This window comes from Pan troglodytes, chromosome 4, assembly GCF_028858775.2.
Source record: "Pan troglodytes isolate AG18354 chromosome 4, NHGRI_mPanTro3-v2.0_pri, whole genome shotgun sequence".
Classification (NCBI taxonomy): Eukaryota; Metazoa; Chordata; class Mammalia; order Primates; family Hominidae; genus Pan; species Pan troglodytes.
In genome coordinates this window covers 136,833,114-136,851,300 of record NC_072402.2, presented here as the reverse complement: position 1 = coordinate 136,851,300, position 18,187 = coordinate 136,833,114, and the positions used below count along the sequence as shown (strand labels likewise).

The 18,187-nt window shown below is 48.2% G+C and overlaps 1 protein-coding gene across 1 annotated transcript in view; it reads left to right on the top strand.

Annotated features, from left to right (window-relative positions):
- Positions 1 to 413: 413 nt before the first annotated feature.
- SIL1 (SIL1 nucleotide exchange factor) overlaps positions 414 to 18,187 on the top strand; it is a gene marked incomplete at its 5' end in the record, with an annotated part of 179,223 nt that continues 161,449 nt past the window's right edge. Inside the window, 2 exon segments of the mRNA NM_001280399.1 lie at positions 414 to 532; positions 7,101 to 7,239. Coding sequence (NP_001267328.1) covers positions 458 to 532; positions 7,101 to 7,239 — 214 coding nt within the window.

Below are 18,187 nucleotides of genomic sequence, written 5' to 3'. Positions count from 1 at the left end.
GTAGGATAATGGGTGTGTTTTAGAAGTGGGTGGTTATAAAGGCTTATGTGGATTTGTGCCCATGTTTGTTCACATGCAGATCAGTTGGTTAGTTTCCCTCTCTCCTTATAGTCAAGACCACCCGCCACAACCTGATAACAAGTTCTAATGAAGAAGGAAGGGACTAGGGCTGTAATAGCTTATGCAGGAGTCCTGATCGACTGTATGGTTCTAGCCAGGGCATATCTCTTGTTGGATGGCTGGACCCACCATGGTAGATGGAGGCTTCAGAATTATCTAGAAGTGGTAGAAGACTCGTTATACCTCTGTGCAGGAAATGTCTGACATGTGAGCAAGTGACGACATGGGAATCACAGTGCGGGGGAACCAAGCATTAGCTTTTCATTGACCTTCTGTTGTCTATGCTTGCACCTGCAGGTCCCTGACTACGGCTCCCCAGAGCCTGCCTTCATCTAGGATGGCTCCTCTGGGCATGCTACTTGGGCTGCTGATGGCCGCCTGCTTCACCTTCCGCCTCAGTCATCAGAACCTGGTAAGTATCTTTATTGCAAATGGGAGGGACCCTTGATGAGGTCTTGAGAAGGCCTCCCTGTCACCAGGGCTGTTGTGGGAGTAGGGTGGGCCTCTGTGTTTCTTTCTTATGTGAGTGTGGCTGGCAGTGGATCATGGAGTAGGTAGACTTCTTCCTCCCCATCCCTGTGTCTTCTGGCCTCTGTTTAAAGCTTATGACACAGTTTCCCTTTGGGGAAAATATGATGATGATGATAAATTCATAATTATAATCTTCCATTTACCAAACCTTGTAGTGAGTGCTTTAAATGTATTCTCATTTAATCCTCCCAACAACACTATGAAGTAGGCAGCTACAGTTTTTATTCTCCTTTTGAAGAGAAGACTAAAACTCAGAGACATTAAGTAACTTGGCCAAAATCACACGGCCAGTTTGTGAGAGCTGTGAATGTCAGGATTCTTCCCAAAAGCTGAGTGCCTGTGTGGTGGGCATCAGTTCCAAGTAAGACTCTTTTTCTTCCTCTACTCCTCTCTCCCTTGTACTTTCTCAGTTCATCTCCATCTCCGTATCCTCCTTCCTTTTGTCTGTAGCTCCCTGTTCTTTCTGGGCCACACTTCATTAACCTAGAGCTTACTGCTCAGGGCTTCTGCCATTGCCACTGGCAGGAGGAGAATGCCCAGAAAGGCCCTGAGCTTGGCCTGGCTGCAGCACACTACGGTTCCTGGCCCTGTTTACTTGGCTTGTCCCAGCAACAGCCTGCCCTTGACCAGCTCCTAATGCCCTCCCTCTCCTCTCCCTTGATAAGCTCCCACTGTCAGTTATTTGACAGTTTCACCCTCCCCTGGCCACCTTCCCCAACCCCCAGGGCTCCCACTAAATGTTGGATAAAGCGCTGGAAGCTCTGGAGCGGGAGGTCCTTGAAGTGCAAATGACAATTGTGATGAATTTAATAACAATCCAGCTTAGCTGTGGTTCACCTCTGGCTCATGGCAAGCTTCCACCTTCTCTCTGAAATCATTTGTTTCCTCTCTGCCTTTCCCCCCACTTTGTGGAGCAGGAGAAAACATACAGTTAGGAGTCACGAGTCCTTTTAAGTTTTTAATGCCCTCTGAGATCCTGTTGGTGCTGTTTATTTGCCTATTCTTCAAGGACAGTAAGAATGGGATCCCAGGGGCCCCTGAGAATGGGACTGGCTACAGCGTGAGGTTGGGGCTGTCTCTGGCATGGGTTGGCGGTGGAATGGCCCAGAAAAGAACCTTGAGGGCCCAGGGCTGTGTCCCCTCCCCAACTTGTACCTCATGAGGATGCCATGCTCCCCATCGTGAGCTTTAGCAGATGCACAATTAACAAAGGCATGCTGATGAATTTACTTAAGGACCGAGTTAGGAAGTCCCTTTTGGATAATAGTCCAACCAAATAGATGAGCTTTCAGAGCATAATTATTCTGGCCCATTTATATTAGCTCTATTGAGTCTAGTCTCAGAAAAATGTTAATACTGACTTTCATCAACAGAAGCTGCTTTTATCCTTATGTCTGTTCCTAAGCTGTATCCATTTGTCATAATCTTTCATCATGTGCTAAGCACAAGTAGGAGTTGAAGCATCTTTTCTCTCATACCATAAAAATTGCTGCCCTGATGTCATTTAAAATCTAAATTATGCAGCCAGCCACCTTCACAACAGTGAAAATGGGGTGGAGGTGGTTATGATCCTTTCTTCAGAGCCTGGAGTCCAGGTAAGTGCTCCTGATGACCTGGAATTGTCCTCCCCAAAGGCATTGGGGCAGGTTAATGCCCACCCAGGAAAGGCCGGCTGTGTGTATCACAGTATGATCTGGAGCCAGCTTTCCTTCCTGGCTCCTGCTGTGGTACTTCCCCGGGATGCCACATCTCAGGAGGCATGTAGATGCTGAAGGGCTGTGGTTGTGTGTTACTGGCCTTGAAAAAGGTGGTAAACAATGAGGCGGGTACAGTAGTGGAGCCTTATGGAAGGCGCACAGGCCCTTCGTAAGATCCCTTTTGCCTCCCACTTTGGCAGTTTGACCCTTTCTGAGCTTTGTTTCCTAATCTGTAAAACAGGGTTGGTACCTCCCTCTTAAGGTTTTAGTGTAGATTAAATATGATTATATATAAAGCACCTGGCATTGAAACTGGCACAATATGGCCAATAAATGGTTAATGAATGTCAGCTGTTGTTTTTTAGTATGGGGATGCTGCTTCTATGGTTTAATTTGGGCTGTGTCAAGCAGGCTTCTGTCCCAAAACGTTGCCCTGGCAGTCTGTCTCTGTTACAGTGTCTGTCAACCCACCATTAGAGATTCATTCATTCTCTTGGATCTTGAAGGCTTTGGTTTTTAAGAATCTCTTATTCGGATACAAGCGCAAGGAAGTGTGACATGGTAAGCTGTTGTCAGCTAACACCTTAGCTAGGATTTCTTGCCAGTCACTTGAGAGGAAATTGGTGTTTGGAATGATGGTGATAGGGAGAAGAGAGCACTGATGATCCAGCGTGGAAGGCAGCCCTGAGAAGCCAGCTGGGAAGGCACCAGAGCACGGGGTTTACTTCACAGCTGACCAAGGGCTGGCCTGCCTCTCTCTCTCTCCTGTTCAGGACACTGCCTAGGCAGAGTGAGGCTAGTTGTGCTTGTTCTTTCACTGGGACTATGGTTTCTTACCTGGCCCATGGAAGTCTTTGCCGAGGAAGGGCATGTGCTGGTAGATATGCTAAGGTGATCTCAGTATCCCGCGTCATTCCCTCAGCTCTCAGGGCACAACTTATTAGGACATCTGACCAAGAAAGAATCATAGCAGTGAGTCAAAACTTGTGTATGGGCTTTGGAGCCAGGCAGGTCTGGACTTCAATCTCTGCTCTGCTTTTCTGAGCAGTGTGATTTTGAAAAGCCCCATATCTGTCCTCCTATGGGACTAATATGATGTGCTTCACAGATGACACTTGGATGAATTGAGGAATGGAAGGCATCTTGCCCCGGTGCCTGACATATGATCAGGGCTTAATAAATGGTAGCTGCTGTTATCATTACAACCTCATCCTCTTGATGCTGCTTTTTCTCAAAACCTTTTCTGGAACTCTGCTTTTGAACTCACTGTCCAGCCTGTGGTTTGTTCATATCATTGAACCTCTCTCAATGCTTCTGAGCCCTTGGCCTTTGAGGATAGCTAGGTGTGTTTTGGGCAAAGCATCTAAAGACTTTTATAGCCAGGGCTCGTAAACAGGGTAAGCATAGATAGGGGAGAACCAATTTTGTGTCAATCTCCACTAAAAACTGAGGTGTACTTTAAAATATACTTTTAAATGTACAGATTTTGTGTTTGTGTCTTAAAATCTGATTCAAAGATGATACCAAGAGGAGGTGCAAAAAACATTTTGAACAGTGACAGGATTGTTGCAAAAGAGTCTGGCCTCCTTAGGACTTGAAGCATGTAGCTCGGTGGTTCATCAGTCTCATTCTAACCCTCCTTCTTGAATCCACTCTATTAATCTTGTTAATGAAATCTAGAAAAAGAGGCTTTCCGAACCCTTAGTAGTTAAAATGAACATCAGCCTACCTGGATTTTGGAGGATTTCCTGTGCTACCTTCTTATCACCATCTCCCTTACCCCTTTCTGCTTCTCTTGATGAGAATTTTGCTGCTTGCTTACAGCCTGCCAGAAATTATCCGGCTAATAGGTAAACTGAAACAAGGATTGAGGCTGGGTGTGGTGGCTCATGCCTGTAATCCCAGCACTTTGGGAGGCAGAGGAGGGAGGATTGCTTAAGTCCAGGAGTTCAAGACCAGCCTGGGAAACACAGGGAGACCTTGTCTCTACTAAAAATTAAAAGAAAAAAAAAAGGTTGCAAATTGATGCTTAGATATTTTAGTTTGGCCTTCTTAGTGTTCTAAAAATAAGAACATTTCACATAAAAATCTGGATTTCTGTTTTCAAGTTGAATGCCTGCGTGACAGTGGTAGACCAGCTGAGTAGCAGCTGCTTCCCTTAGTCAAGGCAAGAGGGCTCCAGTTTCTGCAGTCCCACCACTCCCTATTGTTTACACCTGGTCCACTGATTTCCCTGCATCCCTGCCTGGCCCCTGGGGCATTTCATTGACACACCTCCAAGGTAAATTTTATTAACTTTCTCCTTGTCCTGCGGTCTAATGCTTCTGACCAGGGCTGATCCTAGTGTATGTAGGCTCTGGGTACTTAGCAGACAGGGTGGTCTTTGTTCTGGAATGTGAGGCAAGTACCTGGAGCAGACTCAGGTGCTTTGGGCTTTCCTCAGTCTAAGGCACCCAGAAGACACACCTGCCTATGGGAAGGGGCATTCATTCATCTGTTTTTTCAGCAGCTTCAAACTAAGCCCTGTGCTAGGCATGGGGGTGATGAAGGAGACTGACATGGTGCCTGCCCTCTGGAAACTCAGCTGTTGGAAGTTCTTGATGTCCATGTCCTCAGAATGGAGGATGCCTCCTGCCAGTCAGTCTTCTCTGTAGTCTCATAAGCACACCTGTTCTTCTATTCCTAGTTTTCTTTTGAGCTCAGATTTGTGCAAACTTTAAGTTGAAGGGATAGGAGGGGTTTGAGGCACCAGGCTGCGCAGGTGACCTGCTTGAATGATGCCATATTGTATAGTCACTCCTGGATGTCACAACACAGCCTGGAATCTATGACTGCCTTCATAAGTAATAGTAGCAGCCACCATGTACCCAAAGCCAGTGGTTTACAATGTAGTACCTCATCTAACTATGAGCTAGATGTTGTTATTATTTTCATGTTGAAAATGTGGAAACTGAAGCTTAGGAAGTTAAATAACTTTCCCGAGACACAAGAAACTGGGATTTGAGTTATTCCAGCATCTTAACCACTATGCTGGAGTCAGTGCCTCTCATAACTATGCATATAACATCTCCCAGGTGTGGTTAGATTTGAGAGCTTCTTCTTGCCAAGATATTTTCCTTATTGGTCCTTAGTAAGGCCTGAAATTCTGCCATCTAAATTTCATGCCTTTATTTCTTGTTAAAATGTAAAAATTCTTGGAGGAGCTCTACATTGTCATCACCAGCACCTTAACATTTTAACCTTTCCTCGACAACTAAAGATCAGACATTGAGGGACCCAGGCAGGAGGGAGTCCTTATCTGGAGCGAGGCACTTTTTTTTTTTTTTTTTTTGAGACAGGGTCTTGCTCTGTCACACAGGCTGAAGTGTGGTGGTGCCATCTCAGGTCACTGCAGCCTCTGCCTCCTGGGCTCTAACGATCCTCTTGCCTCAGCCGCCCAAGTAGCTGGGACTACAGACATACACCACCACACCTGGCTAATTTTTTTGTATTGTTTGTAGAGGTGGGGTTTTACGGTGTTGCCCAGGCTGGTCTTGAACTCTTGGGTTCAAGCAATCCGCCTGCCTTGGCCTCTTAAAGTGCTGGGATTATAGGTGTGAGCCACCACGCCCGGCTGAGAATGAGGTGTTAGTTGAAAGTTAAATAACTTTACAGATGTATGCATATAACATCTCCCAGTTGTGGTTAGAATTGTTGGGAGACCAAAATGAGATCTATGTAAAGTACCCAGCACGGGTCTGGGCTCATAGGAAGATTCCAAGAAATATACTTTTTATTAGTAGGGGAGGGATTGGGAAGCAGAGAAAAAGTGATGACAGGGGAGGTGGGCAGGCTGAAATACCTCCCCATGTGCTAATGTGGGTTCCTCCTTGTTTTCCCAAATGTAATTTCCCAGAGCTCCGGAACCCTCTGGTTCGAATTTCCTGAGGCTTTATTACTTTTTTTGCAAGAACAGGTTTAAAAATGGGATAGGAAGGATGAGAGTCCAGGAAAGAGCAAAATGAATAATACTTTGTATTTATCTTGCATCGCTGTCTCCTGAGCTGAGAATGCTCCAGAGACACCATCTCATTAATCCTCTATGTTCTGCACAGGGTGGAAGGAAACAGGTTTTAGGAAGTGGTTTCCAACCTGAGCATCTTCCTCCCTCAGCCCAGCTGGATTCTCTCCTTCCCACTTGCACGCTTCCTCCATGGTTTGCAATGGCTCATAGGCACACTGGGGAATTGTGCCCTGCTGGGCTGCTTGGGAATCAGTTGGGCCTTAGCTGCCAGCTTTTGTACATCTGTAGTGGCCATTTGAGGCCTTACTCTCCCATTCATGTATGTGTTTTTTTCTTTTCTAAATATGTTTATTTTTATTGTAAAAATAATATGTGCGAGTTTTAAACATCAAACAGTATAATAGCATGTCAAAAAGTAAAAGGCTCTTATTGTTTCGTTTTGCCAGCCCCTGTCCCTAATGTGTTCCCTTAACCTGCTCAAGATACATGGGATCTTCTAGAGTCATTCCCTGTGCATTTTCAAAAGTACCACATATGCACAGGACAACATGCTGCATTCATTTAGCCATATCACCTCACATGTGCTGGTTCTGAGGCTGACCTTGGGAAAGGAATTGCGAGTGTCCAGACATATCAGGCTGTGGGGGAGAGGGGCATGGAGGAAAAGAACGTGCCACCCTAGGCCATTTTTTTTCTGCTTACCTGGTGCCTAGTTGCGGTGGGTCATGCCCTGTGTTTTCTTTTCTCAGAAGGAGTTTGCCCTGACCAACCCAGAGAAGAGCAGCACCAAAGAAACGGAGAGAAAAGAAACCAAAGCTGAGGAAGAGCTGGATGCCGAAGTCCTGGAGGTGTTCCACCCGACGCATGAGTGGCAGGCCCTTCGGCCAGGTATCAGGCCCAGCCCTGTCCCCACAAAACACACTTTGAATTCAAACTGCATATGTCCTTTGTCCCCAGAGGGCTGCTCCTTCAGGCTGCTCTTCTCTGGCCTGCGGGAGGGAAACAGCATGGTCCGTCAGAGTGGTAGCTGCTGCTGCAGGGCTCAGGGACCTTCGTTTTCCAGCAGAACAGAGATTGCAGCATCTTAGTGCCCTGGAAGGAAGGCAGGTGGTGGGTGGCCGTGGTTTCTGAGCAAGTGATTGAAAACTTTCTTTCCCTGCACTTCTGAAGCACCAGAGAGGCAGTGACATGTGCCTCGCTCTGCAAATGCTATTTTGGGCTCTGCTGCTCGGCTCAGTGCTGCTGAAATATTGTTCTTGGGAGAGTCCTGAGCACTGGTGTGGGGCAGGAGTATTCTGTTGTTAAAGGAACCTGTGCCAAGAAACAGGCTGGTCCTGGCCTGGTTTTTAAATAGTGCATCCTCAGAAGGAACAATTTTCTAACCCTTTCATGAGCCTGGGCCCAGGGCTTAAAATAATGAGAAGAGTCAACAATTGCAGAGTCTTCACCATATTCGGGTACTGTACTAGGTGCTTCGTATGCATAATCTTGTTGAATTTTCACAATAATAGGAACTATTATTATCTTTATGTTCAGATGAAAGCATTGAGGCTCAGTGAGGTTAGGCAACTTGTCCTATGTCATCCAGCTAACTTGCCCTATGCCATTGACCCCAGAGCCTGGGCCTACTCTCTTCCCACTTCTTCCCAGTCCTAGCTGTCCTTGGCTGGAGCCTACTACTCTGACACTTGGGACTGTTCTCAGGAGTGGCAAGGTGGATGGCAAGCCCCAGCAGCTGCCACAGTGTAGTTTCACCAGCTTCTTGCCGATATTCATCACCATGTCCTCACTGCCCCCACTGCTGCTGTGCTGGCAGGGCAGCATTTGCTGTGCCAGCCAGCTTTCTGGTAGCAATATTGCTCCTGCTGTGTTTGCACATGGGTAGTTGCTGCCACAGAAGAGTGATGAAGCACCGAGGAAGCCAGGTGGGAGCTAATGGCATTGAGCAGAGGGAACTTTTAGGAATAGAGGTACTGGGTTCAGCAGATCCAACCTCTGCCTGCCACCACCCACCCCTCGCCAACCTGGCTTCACTTGAGAACTTAGTCCCACTGGTCCTTAAGGACTAAAACCAGAGGCTGTCAGGGGTAGGGCGTGGAAGATACGGACTATATCCGCTGATTTTATGTATATAGTGTTGCTTGTATCACTTTCACTTTTTTGAGACAGGGTCTTGCTCTGTCACCCAGGCTGGAGTGCCATGTTGCAATCTTGGCTCACTGCAACCTCTGCCTCCTGGGCTCAAGTAATCCTCCCATCTCAGCCTCCAGAGTAGCTGGGACTATAGGTGCAAGCCACCACACCCAGCTAATTTTTGTATTTTTTGTAGAGACTAGGTTTTGCCCTGTTGCCCAGGCTAATCTTGAACTCCTGGGCTCGAGCAATCCACCTGCCTCAGCCTGCCAAAGTCCTAGGATTACAGACGTGAGCCACCGCACCTGGCTTTCTTGTACCACTTTTAACCAGGCAAGTTCCTGGAGCAGATGGAAGTCAATGTCCTGTGGCCTCGACTCCTACTCTATCTGTTTCTGTGGTTGAGTCAGTAGCTCCCTTCATCCAGTAGCATCCTGGTTCATGTTGCAGACTGAACAATGTTGATGGTTCTGACCCTGGCCCCTTGCCCAACCCTTTGGGCAGTGGGGCTGCTATTAATGGCTAAAAAAAGCCCCTCTCTGTATCCTTGGGGAGGGACAGCCAGAGCCTGTGTGACAAGAGTGGACTGTGGACTCTGAGAGACTCCTGGAGAATTGGAGTAGAGCACTGATTTTTACAGTTAACTTGATGTTTCATTGGCATCACCCTCTGCCTTGGAGTTTCTCAAGAGTCCCTGGTAAACTCTTCTGCACAAAATTCCCTTGGAGTTGTCCCAAAGGCTGGTGTGTTGCAGTTGCACCCAGACGCAGAGGCCCTGTAGCTCAGAGGGCAAAGCAACTCTGGTTCTGGTCATGCCTGCCCCATCCCAGGAGCATTTTTTGCCTACACTACATCTCAAAAGCAGGACTGGTGAGGGGAGGTTAGGTGGGAGGCTTGTTCTGGCCTCAGTATCTGATGTGGGGTGATTCAGAATCTGGTGTCATGGTGTCAGACCAGTGGAGGCCCCAGTAAAGAATTGACATTTTTCTATGTATACTGTTAGGAAACTGACCTCTCAAGGGTGTGTGTGGATAGCTGGCACTTGCCTTCAACCAGATTATGGTACTTAATTTACCACATTCTGAATTCTGCCTGGGAGCTTCCCAACACATCTACCTAAAGGTTAAAAGGAATGTAGCCAGTCCTGGGAACTGGATGGGTAGGTAAATGGGGAGGTGGTATAATTTAGTGGTAAAGAGGACAGACTAGATTCAGCCAGTTTGGGGTTCAAACCCTAGCCTTGATACTTAGGGGATCTTGGGCAAGTCACAGAATATTTCTGTTCTTTGGTTTTGCATGGGGTGGCATGGGGGAAGTGTCCTGCCCTGCCTGCTGCAGAGGCTGTTGTATGGAGTGAGATGGTAGATGCAAAGCCCTCTGCCTACTTCCTAACATGGAGAAATCACTCAGTACACAGCTGTTCTGATTTTCAGTGGTAAATTCTCCACTTGGCCACCCCTTCAATCCCATTGTGGAATCACTGGATGCCAGTGAGGGTACATGAGCATGTAGGCTTCTGTCCCTATGGCTTTACATGGGAAAGGGAACTTACGATGTGAAGAAGAGACTTGCATGTTCATGAAATGTCCTCTCTCCCTCAACAGAGACTTTGATCAAGGAGCAAGGGTAAGCACGAGCAAAAGGGGTTAGCAGAGTGTTTCCTGTCTGAGAGTCAGTGGCATGGCACAGGAAGACGGTGGACTTTAAGAAAATTGCAAGTTTATATGGAGAGTTATTGTCCCCAGTTCAGTACCTTCTGTCCCCTCAGGGCTCTTAAGGGAGGACCACAGCTGTGTTGTCCTTAGGCTCCCAAGAGGGGAACTAGGTTTCGTGGGCTGTTTTGGCTGTGCTCATTTGAAGGCAGATTTCCAGACTGCCTGCTGCCTGGAACACCAGGGGACAAACTCATGACTTCGTGGGCCTTCCCTGCAGTCCAGGTAGGAATTGGGCCCCAGTCACTCAGTCCTGGAACAGCTGCAGGTGAATCTCCTGAAGTCTATCTGCCCCTGTTATTACTGTCAGCATCCTCACTGGGAGCTGCTTGTTCCTAGAAGTGATTTTCCTGTCTCTTTCTTCTGATTTATTTTGGGATCTGCCTCACCTTACGGAGGCACAGCAAGCATTTGAGTGTGGATACAGCATTAGCTGTTCACAAGCAAGCAGAGGAAAGCTGTTTGCTGGCAGGTCCTGGGGGTTCTGGGCAGGGAACTCAGGAATTTGTCCTGAGGCTGAGGACCTGAGGCTGAACACTAGGACTTTGTACCTGTGCAGTTGGTATTACAGAATGCTGGTCACAGCCACTTCAATGGGCTCCTGCACCCTGGGCATCATCTATAGCCAGAGATATAGGTAACAGCTCACATTTACTGAGCATTGACTCTGCCAGGCATCCTTTGAGGGCAGGTGCTATAACTATCCTCATTTTTACAGATACAACTGAGTCTCAGAAGGAAGGACTCAGCCAAACAACCAAAGAGTGGTAGAGTTGGGACTCAAACCTAGATTTGTCTGGCTCTAAGCCCCAGCTCCTAACCACTGTGCCATACTATCTTCTTGTGTAGCAAAAAGGACGTGACCCCTGCCCTCTATCCAGCTCATAATCTTACAAAGGATACAGAGAACAAAGACAAAAACAGCCACCAAAGTGTTTTGGATATCTTGGTGGAAGTATTTTGTGCTCAGTGAGGGCATAAAGATGGTATGGCAAGGCCAGGGCCTTTTCTCTTTAACCCTGAGATCTGTGTGGGGCAGTTCATCAAATTTTATGATGCTGAATCTCCAACTCCATCTGCAGCTCTCTCTTTGAGCTGTGTGGCCTTGCTCAGGTTGCTTAGAATCTCAGAACCTTAGTTTCCTCATCTGACGATAGGGATGAAAATATAATACCTACTTCGCAGAGATGGTGTAAGAATGAAACAAGGTTAACATATGTAAAATGTTCAACACAGGGCCTGGCACATAGGCCATATTCAATAAGTGGCTATAGTTGTCATTTAAAAATATATACCTTTGTTCTGGGCACAGTGGCGTGCGAATGTAGTCCCGGCTACTCAGGAGGCTGAGGTGGGAGGATTGCTTGAGCCTAGGAGTTTGCATCATTGGTAACTTGGTGTCTGTGAATAGCTACTGCACTCCAGCCTTGGCAACATAGTCTTTTTAAAAATATATATCTATGTATATACACCTTTGCTACCTCCCTTTCCTTGGGGACCTGAATGGGAAGTGGACGTAAGGAGGCAGCCCTGGCAGAGGCCCCCTTGTTCTGCTCATTACCCAGTGCTGCATGTTGGCCCCATGTGGGCTCAGGGAAGCGTAGCCAGCCAGGAGCAGACCTGGGGCTCCTTATTGACCTGATCTGACTCCAGGCGGCTGTGAGAGTCTCTGAAATATTGGCATTAGCACAAAGAGCCCACTCAATGTGAGCACGCAGGAAGCCTGTGCAGGAACACGTTCATGTGAGGGGGAAAAAAAAGAAAAAGAAAAAAATTCCAAATCATCAACAACTGATGAGAGCAATCCAAGAATTATAGAGCACCAGCCATCTGGTCAGATCATTTCAGATCTGCACGAGCAATAAGAGGGAATTGAATTTTAAAAACCTCATTTATAGTAGACCAACTACTCTGGTTTCAAGTATTTAAGAGAGGAGTCTGATTTCCTGCAGGCCCTGGACATCTGTCTGAAGGAGCACCTGACTCTGGTCTGGGTGACTCTCTGACACTGTTTCTGTTGGGCCTTTGGCTCTTTGCAGCTTTGGAGGGGCGGCGTGGTTCTCCAGTCCTCTGACACCAAGTGGGTGTGCAACAATTCAATTCAAATCTGCCAATGTCTATGTGGAATTAGTCTCAGATCCCTCAAGTTAAAGGGCTAAGTCCATAAGACTGCTTCCATTTCATATGGCAGTTGCAAGTCCTGGGCCACCTGTGTTTCTGACTGACCAGGTATAAGTTGGGGATTCTCACAATCTCCTTCTCAGGTTTGACATTAATAATTTGCTAGAATGGCTCTCAGGAAAACACTTTATGTTTATTGGTTTGTTATGAAAATGCAACTCAGTGACAGCCAAACGGAAGAGTTAGATGCGGCAAGATATTGGAGTGGGGGTAGGGAGTGGTGTGCAGAGCCTTCTAGCACTTCAGTGTGTCCGCCAACCCTCATGCTCAAGTGGAGTTCAGGAAGCTCTCTGAATCCCGTTGTTTCAGGGCTTTTATGGAGGTTTTATTATGTAGGCATAATTGATTAAAGCATTGGCCATTGATAATTTAGCTCAATCTCCAGTCCTCCTTCCCTCCCCTGAGGTCGGAGTGGGGCTGGGGCTGAAAGTTCCAGCCCTCTAATCCTGGGTTGGTCTTTCTGGCAACCAGCCTCCATCCTGAAGCTATTTAGAACCTCCAACCAAGAGTCACCTAATCAGTATAAAAGCCCCATAGTTGAAAGGGGTTTGGTAGGAATAACAAAGTATACTCTTATGGCTCAAAAAATTCCAAGAGTTTTAGAAACAATGAGCCAGGAACCAGGGTCAAAGACTACACATATTTTTTATTATACCACAGTTGCAATGAAAGTGAGACTAAGGGGGGCAAAGCTCCCAGTGTGTTCTGCCCCCTCCCCAGGTCTGTGGTTGGGAGGCAGGTGACCCTCCCTCCCTCGCTGATCCTGGAAGGATCTTCCTTATGGGTCTTCTCATTCCCCATGGTCCCCAAGAGTATAATCTCTTCTGTCCCATCCTTTATACATAGACATGCACACACATGTGAGGCCCAAGAAATTGGGTGGGAGCAAGGTTGTTGGTTCAGGACACTTCATGCCTAAGCCCCTGCGGCTCATCAAAGTGTGACAGTGGGACTTCTTAGCTGCTGTTAAGGAAGTAATGGCTTAAGGGAGGGGGATAGCCAGGGGTCTTTGTTGGATGATGTTTCACCCTGGCTCAAGCACAGTGCTGGAAATGTGGGGCAGGGGCTAAATAGAAGAAACAGCCTGATTCTGTTGGGGTGGTCTGTCTTCTTGGACATAAGTTGCTATCTCTGGCAACTTTTCAGGATGAAGTATTCAACAGAGCTTACTTTTGGTGCTACTTCTTTCTGCACAGTGCCACCCTTCTTACTTTGAGGGCTTTCTAGTCTTTTGGGGATTTCCTTAGAACTTCATTTGTTCCTCTTCTACCTATACTTCTGGTCCCTCCCTCTATAACTTCCACCTTCCCAGCCTTTGCTAAGCATTCTCGACTCTGAGCATCTCCTTTGCTCCTTGGTAATACAAGCTTGTTAGGGAGAACCACTTGGGGGATGGAAGGATGCCAGGTCTCTTGAGGCCTATAGGAGCAGTTTCTGAGGCTTCAAATTATCCTGTACTGGGAGAGAAAAAAAGATGGTCCCCAGGAGGCTCCATGAGGACCATTTAGATCTCTTCATTGCAGAGAGACTTCATTTCTCATGTAGGGAGGTCTCTTCACTAGCCTCTCAGGATGGCTGATCACTGCCCCTCAGCAGCTAAATCCCACAGCCCCCTGGGAGAGCAGGTGGAGGCCAGGCCAGGAAGGACTGCAACCTCCATGGCAGCCACTGCCAAGACCGAGGCCACTTTGCAGCCGGCTGGCTGAATTCTGCTCTGACACCAAAGCATGGCTGCCCTGGCTTTGGCCTTCATTACCCGGATGGGACAGGCCAGGGTCCAGTTTGCAATCTGTGCATTTGGGTGGTGATGGAGAGCAGCTGTTGGCCATCCTCTTTCTAACAAGCATTTGTATGCTTAACATGCACCCTGAAGCCCTTATCCTCCCCTTCCTCTGCCTCTATCCACCTGTTCTTTCTGAGGTTTAATCAGGAGTGCTGAGCAGAGTGGCATAGCCTCAACTCTCAAAGGTTGGGACACCCAAATGTCTGAGATGGAAAACTTAGACCAAGTAGGGATGATGGAAAACTAGCTGCCAAAATAGTCCCAGCCCTCATGCCACAGACTTTGTTTTAGTTCAGAGAACCTTTGTAGCTCTGACTTTGCTTCCTTTTCTAATATTGGCCTCACCCCACTGGCCAAGACAGCCCAGGGCATCTCCACGGTTAAGACTAACCAGGGCTAGGAGTAGTTCTCAAGGGCTGGCCTAGAGCTTGAATGAGAGGCCCTTTCCCAGAACCTGTTGCATTCTTAGTTTTGTCAGAGCCTTGGAGGTAGGAATTGATCTATAACTTAGAGACAGTACTTCACTAGGTAGAGAAGAGAACAAAGTATGAGTAGTGGTGTTGGTGGGGATAATATGAACAGACACCTGAAGTGAGAGTATATCTGCTTGTCTGGAGTGGCAGGTGTGTGTAAGGGAAAAATGAGGTGGTGGGGGTGGGCAGCATCCACTCTGTCAGAGGTGGGGGCCAGTGAGGGAGAGGGAGGAGATCAGGAGGAGAATTGACAAGCCAGTAGATTTAAAGGTGTGAAACTTTTTTTTTAATTTATTTTTTTATTTATTATTTATTTTATTTTTTATTGATCATTCTTGGGTGTTTCTCGCAGAGGGGGATTTGGCAGGGTCATAGGACAATAGTGGAGGGAAGGTCAGCAGATAAGTGAACAAAGGTCTCTGGTTTTCCTAGGCAGAGGACCCTGCGGCCTTCCGCAGTGTTTGTGTCCCTGGGTACTTGAGATTAGGGAGTGGTGATGACTCTTAACGAGCATGCTGCCTTCAAGCATCTGTTTAACAAAGCACATCTTGCACCATCCTTAATCCATTTAACCCTAAGTGGACACAGCACATGTTTCAGAGAGCACAGGGTTGGGGGCAAGGTCATAGATCAACAGCATCCCAAGGCAGAAGAATCTTTCTTAGTATAGAACAAAATGGAGTCTCCTACGTCTACTTCTTTCTACACAGACACAGCAACAATCTGATTTCTCTATCTTTTCCCCACATTTCCCCCTTTTCTATTCCACAAAACCACCATTGTCATCATGGCCCGTTCTCAATGAGCTGTTGGGTACACCTCCCAGACGGGGTGGTGGCCGGGCAGAGGGGCTCCTCACTTCCCAGAAGGGGCGGCTGGGCAGAGGCGCCCCCCACCTCCCTCCTGGACGGAGCGGCTGGCTGGGCGGGGGCTGGCCTCCACCTCCCTCCCGGACGGGGCGGCTGGCCGGGCGGGGGCTGCCCCCCACCTCCCTCCCGGACGGGGTGGCTGGCCGGGCGGGGGCTGCCCCCCACCTCCCTCCCGGAGGGGTTGGCTGCCGGGCAGAGACGCTCCTCACTTCCCAGACGGGGCGGCTGCCGGGTAGAGGGGCTCCTCACTTCTCAGATGGGGCGGCTGCCGGGCGGAAGGGCTCCTCACTTCTCAGACGGGGCGGCCAGGCAGAGGTGCTCCTCACCTCCCAGACGGGGTCGCGGCCGGGCAGAGGCGCTCCTCACATCCCAGACGGGGCGGCGGCGCAGAGGCGCTCCCCACATCTCAGACGATGGGCAGCCGGGTAGAGACGCTCCTCATTTCCTAGACGGGATGGCAGCTGGGAAGAGGCGCTTCTCACTTCCCAGACTGGGCAGAGGGGCTCCTCACATCCCAGACGATGGGCGGCCAGGCAGAGATGCTCCTCACTTCCCAGACGGGGTGGCGGCCGGGCAGAGGCTGCAATCTCGGCACTTTGGGAAGCCAAGGCAGGCTGCTGGGAGGTGGAGGTTGTAGCTAGCTGAGATTACGCCACTGCACTCCAGCCTGGGCACCATTGAGCACTGAGTGAACTAGACTCCGTCTGCAATCCCGGCACCTCGGGAGGCCGAGGCTGGCGGATCACTCGCGGTTAGGAGCTGGAGACCAGCCCGGCCAACACAGCGAAACCCCGTCTCCACCAAAAAAATACGAAAACCAGTCAGGCGTGGCGGTGCGTGCCTGCAATTGCAGGCACTCGGCAGGCTGAGGCAGGAGAATCAGGCAGGGAGGTTGCAGTGAGCCGAGATGGCAGCAGTACAGTCCAGCTTTGGCTCAGCATCAGAGGGAGACCGTGGAAAGAGAAGGAGACCGTGGGGAGTGGGGAGAGGGGAGAGGTGTGAAACTTAAGTGTAACAGATTAGTCTGTCATAGAATCCAACCAGGAGCTGTGCTGGGAGATGAGGAGATGAAGAAAGATGATGTAAACTCCTGGGTTTGAGGAGTTTGATAGTAGAAGAGGAGAACTGAAAGGGCAATTTCAGTTAGCGATAGCCATATCAAAAAACTTGTTCATTTCATATTCCATTTGTTGAACTCCTAGAAGTATAGTGCTTGATGCCAGGGATACCATGGTGGGCATGACAGAGGTTGCTCACTTGGGCTTATAGTGATGGAGGACCCCCTACAGGAAGGTGGCTCAGTGAGAATGCAGAGGACACTGAAGGAAAGGCTTCCCTGAGGTGGGGTCATTGGAGCTGGATGGAGAGAGGTTTTCTGTATGTTGGAAGGCAGAGGGGAAAGGAATCAGTGTTGACAGATTTATAATCCCATAGAGGAGATCATTGATGGGGCAAAGTTATTTAGGTAGCAGATGGACAGTCTTGGCTTCATAAATGTGATGAGACTGAGAAATTAGAAGCAGAGGCTAGAAAGGGACACAGAAAGGTGGTAGGGATATAGACAGAAATTGAAGAAGCTCCTATTAGATGTCTTCAGTTTTCTGAGCCAGGCTGAGGGTGGTCTTCTGCTTTGAGCAATGAAAGAGAAGTACCCATTTGGGTGCTTGAGAAATGAAAGGTTGGGAAGAACTACTGTGGGGAAGGTGCTTGGACAACCAAGAGGTCAGAACTGAGCATCACCCAGTATTAGGAAAGGTCCAGTTAATATCTGACAACCTGACACTGTGGTGGGTGAGGTTTGTTGACTTCCTTGAGTAATCTGAGCCCTGGGCAGTGCATACATAGGTGGACAGTGAGATGGCTGGAGTCTGAGGAATGATAGGCAGATCATTCTGGGGACTCTTGGGTTGTCTCTGGGTATGGTAAGGGAGACTTTTGTCCATCTGGCCCATGGGGCTTTGTGAAGCCAGGTTTCTGGCAAGCTCTGGAGAGCTTTTTGGAAGCTCCTCTGAACCTGCTCCAACCTTCCCTCTTCTGAAGACAGGGAACATTAAGGGAACTCTTTGAGGCCCTGGCAGTGCACAGGGCAGGGTGGGGGTGGCACCCCACTAGCCACTGATCTTTTGGCAGCCTGTCAAGATCCCACATGAAGCACAGCCTTGTGTGCAGGGGCTCTGTGAGCCTTTTGTTGCCTGGGTGCTAATCAAGCTGATTATATTTCTGTTCATGTGGGGGTTTTGTTTTGTTATTATTCATAAACTCATAAGTTGTTGGTTTTTCCTTATTTCCCATAATATGTGGATTTGGGCAAACAAAGATTGAGTTTTAGTTTAATTTATTTAATTCCCAGAACAGTCTGTTTATGCTTTGTGTAATGCAGCTGTTTGGAAGAAGAGAACCATTTCTTTGGATTAAAAGTCTTCAGATTTGATTACCTATGGCCATAATGAGTTTATCTGGGCAGAGGTGAGTTTTTAAGGAATAGTAATATGGTATATTTGTAAAGTTCTTTTTCCTTAGGGGAAAAAAGAAACGACCCCTGCTCCCCACCCCAGTAGCCCTCTAAATGTTATATAAACATCATCTTTTTAATCTCTATTCCATCATCTCCCAGTTTGGTCAAGTCATTCAGGCTCTTCTTTTTTTTTTTTTTTTCGAGACAGAGTCTTGCTCTGTCACCCAGGC